At 68.8% G+C, this 1,749-nt stretch overlaps 1 protein-coding gene across 1 annotated transcript in view; it reads right to left on the bottom strand.

The window, feature by feature from the left end:
- The window catches only part of DAGLA (diacylglycerol lipase, alpha), a gene marked incomplete at both ends in the record, with an annotated part of 23,772 nt that overhangs the window by 6,908 nt on the left and 15,115 nt on the right, over positions 1-1,749 (bottom strand). Inside the window, 3 exons of the mRNA XM_014544543.1 lie at positions 4-200; positions 1,253-1,325; positions 1,645-1,713. Of these exons, the coding sequence (XP_014400029.1) occupies positions 4-200; positions 1,253-1,325; positions 1,645-1,713 (339 nt within the window). The remainder of the gene's footprint in view (positions 1-3; positions 201-1,252; positions 1,326-1,644; positions 1,714-1,749) is intronic.

Genomic DNA, 1,749 nt, shown 5'->3' with positions numbered 1-1,749 from the left:
CACCAGCACTGCTCCGCGGGGTGGTTGTGCACCACGTGGATGATGCGGCCGGGCGGGTAGAGGGGGGTGCTGGCCGACAGGGCGATGGTCAGGTCGCTGGGGTGGGTCCAGAGCCGCGTGTTGGCCATGGTGGTCACCTCCGCCTCCTCGGGCAGCTCCGACTTGGGGATGCACTTCGTGGCTCCCACGATGATTCGCCACTGCAGGGGGAGGGGGAGACGGGGCCAGCTGAGCAGCATGGCTGGGTGGGCGGGGACGGAGGAGCTCCGATGGAGGGCTCACAGGTGACAGGTGGGAGCTGGGGTGGCCACGGGCAGAGGGGAGGACAGTGCCCATCTGAAGAGGCCGTGTCTGAGCTGGACGGCAGCCATGGCGGCCGCCAAGAAGTCAGGGGCAGACGTAAGCCATTGTTGAGGTTCCGGGTGGGGAAGGCCCTGGAGGACCAGCTGCCCCTGATCTAGCGGGAGGGGAACGGGCCCGGCGAGGGGGAGGGATTGCACCTGCCGGGCCTGGCTGCCTCGGGCTGGTGCCCAGCCCCGACTCCAGGCCCGACAAGTGCCCAGGACGGGGTCTGACAGGGACAGCCACCTCCAGCCCCACAAGCTCCTCCAGGCAGACACCGTCACTGAGACGTCACTGCCCGGCCCACCCTGGTACCTGGCCCTGGTCCCGCCTGCCAGAGGGCCAGGGGCACCGAGGCTGGGAAGAGTCCAACCTGGGCTGAGACGGCAAATGGGATGAGGGCTGGGGGCACAGAGGACCCGCTGGTCCAGGCCGCGGCCCCAGCACTCCCGCCCCTGCCTGGCCACAGGGTCCTCTGAGACCCGAGGAGGGGTGAGGAGGGGCGGGTCACCTCGCTTGGCCGCAGTGGAAAATTGGAGCGAGCTGCACCGACCCTGGGGGAGCACCCACCTGCCGGAGTCGGGGAGCCACGGGTGGCTTTGGGAGGGGCCTTTCTGTCCCACACGAAGCCCCGAGTGGGGCTGCTTTCTCCCGACCCTGGGCAGCTCTGTGGGGCAGGAGCCGGGACCCAGGGCCCGCGGCGGAACACTGACTCAGTTACTACTTGTTGTGTGACCAAAGCAAGTCCCTTGCCCGCTCGTGGCCTCAGTTTCCCCACGTGTACCAGGGCAGGCGGGGGGTGAGCTCTGATGACCTGAGGTGCCCTGGCACCAACCGCACCCCAGTCTGGCCACGTGTGGCTAGGCCGCTGTGCCCGGAGCCCGGGGCCCAGGCGGGAGGGAGGGCTCACTTTGGGCTTGGTGCTCCGCTGCAGGACGTCCAGGAGCTGTCTGCGGAAGCCCTCCAGCTGCGACAGGCCGATCCTGGGAGAGGAACGAGGGGGCGTCAGCCTGGCCTGGCCAGAGGTCGGGAGAGGCACGGGGGAGGGGCAGCGGGGGCAGCGGGACAGGCACATGCCAGCCCTGGAACAGGAAGGCCAGGCTGTCAGGGTCGCAGGGTGGACAGAGGGCCGAGCCAGGCAGGGTGGGTCCTCCAGGCTCGGACACCTGAGGGCACGGAAGGGGCTCTGGCGCCCCTTGTCTGTCGGGGAGACAGGCATCTGAGTGAGGGAGCCCTGGAGCCCAGTGAGACCCCGAGGAGGGAGGAACAGCCCGGCTGAGAGCGAGAGAAGTAGTGACTCGCCTGGGGACAAGGTCTTTGCCCAGAACCACGGCCGTCACAAATTCCTTGGAGTACTCCATGGCGTCCTCACTGCAGGGAAGCAGAGGGCTCAGGTGGGGCGGGACC

This window comes from Myotis brandtii, unplaced genomic scaffold (assembly GCF_000412655.1).
Source record: "Myotis brandtii unplaced genomic scaffold, ASM41265v1 scaffold369, whole genome shotgun sequence".
In the NCBI taxonomy this organism is placed as follows: domain Eukaryota; kingdom Metazoa; phylum Chordata; class Mammalia; order Chiroptera; family Vespertilionidae; genus Myotis; species Myotis brandtii.
The sequence above is the reverse complement of the archived record's forward strand: the minus strand, read 5'-3'. Positions and strand labels throughout refer to the sequence as shown.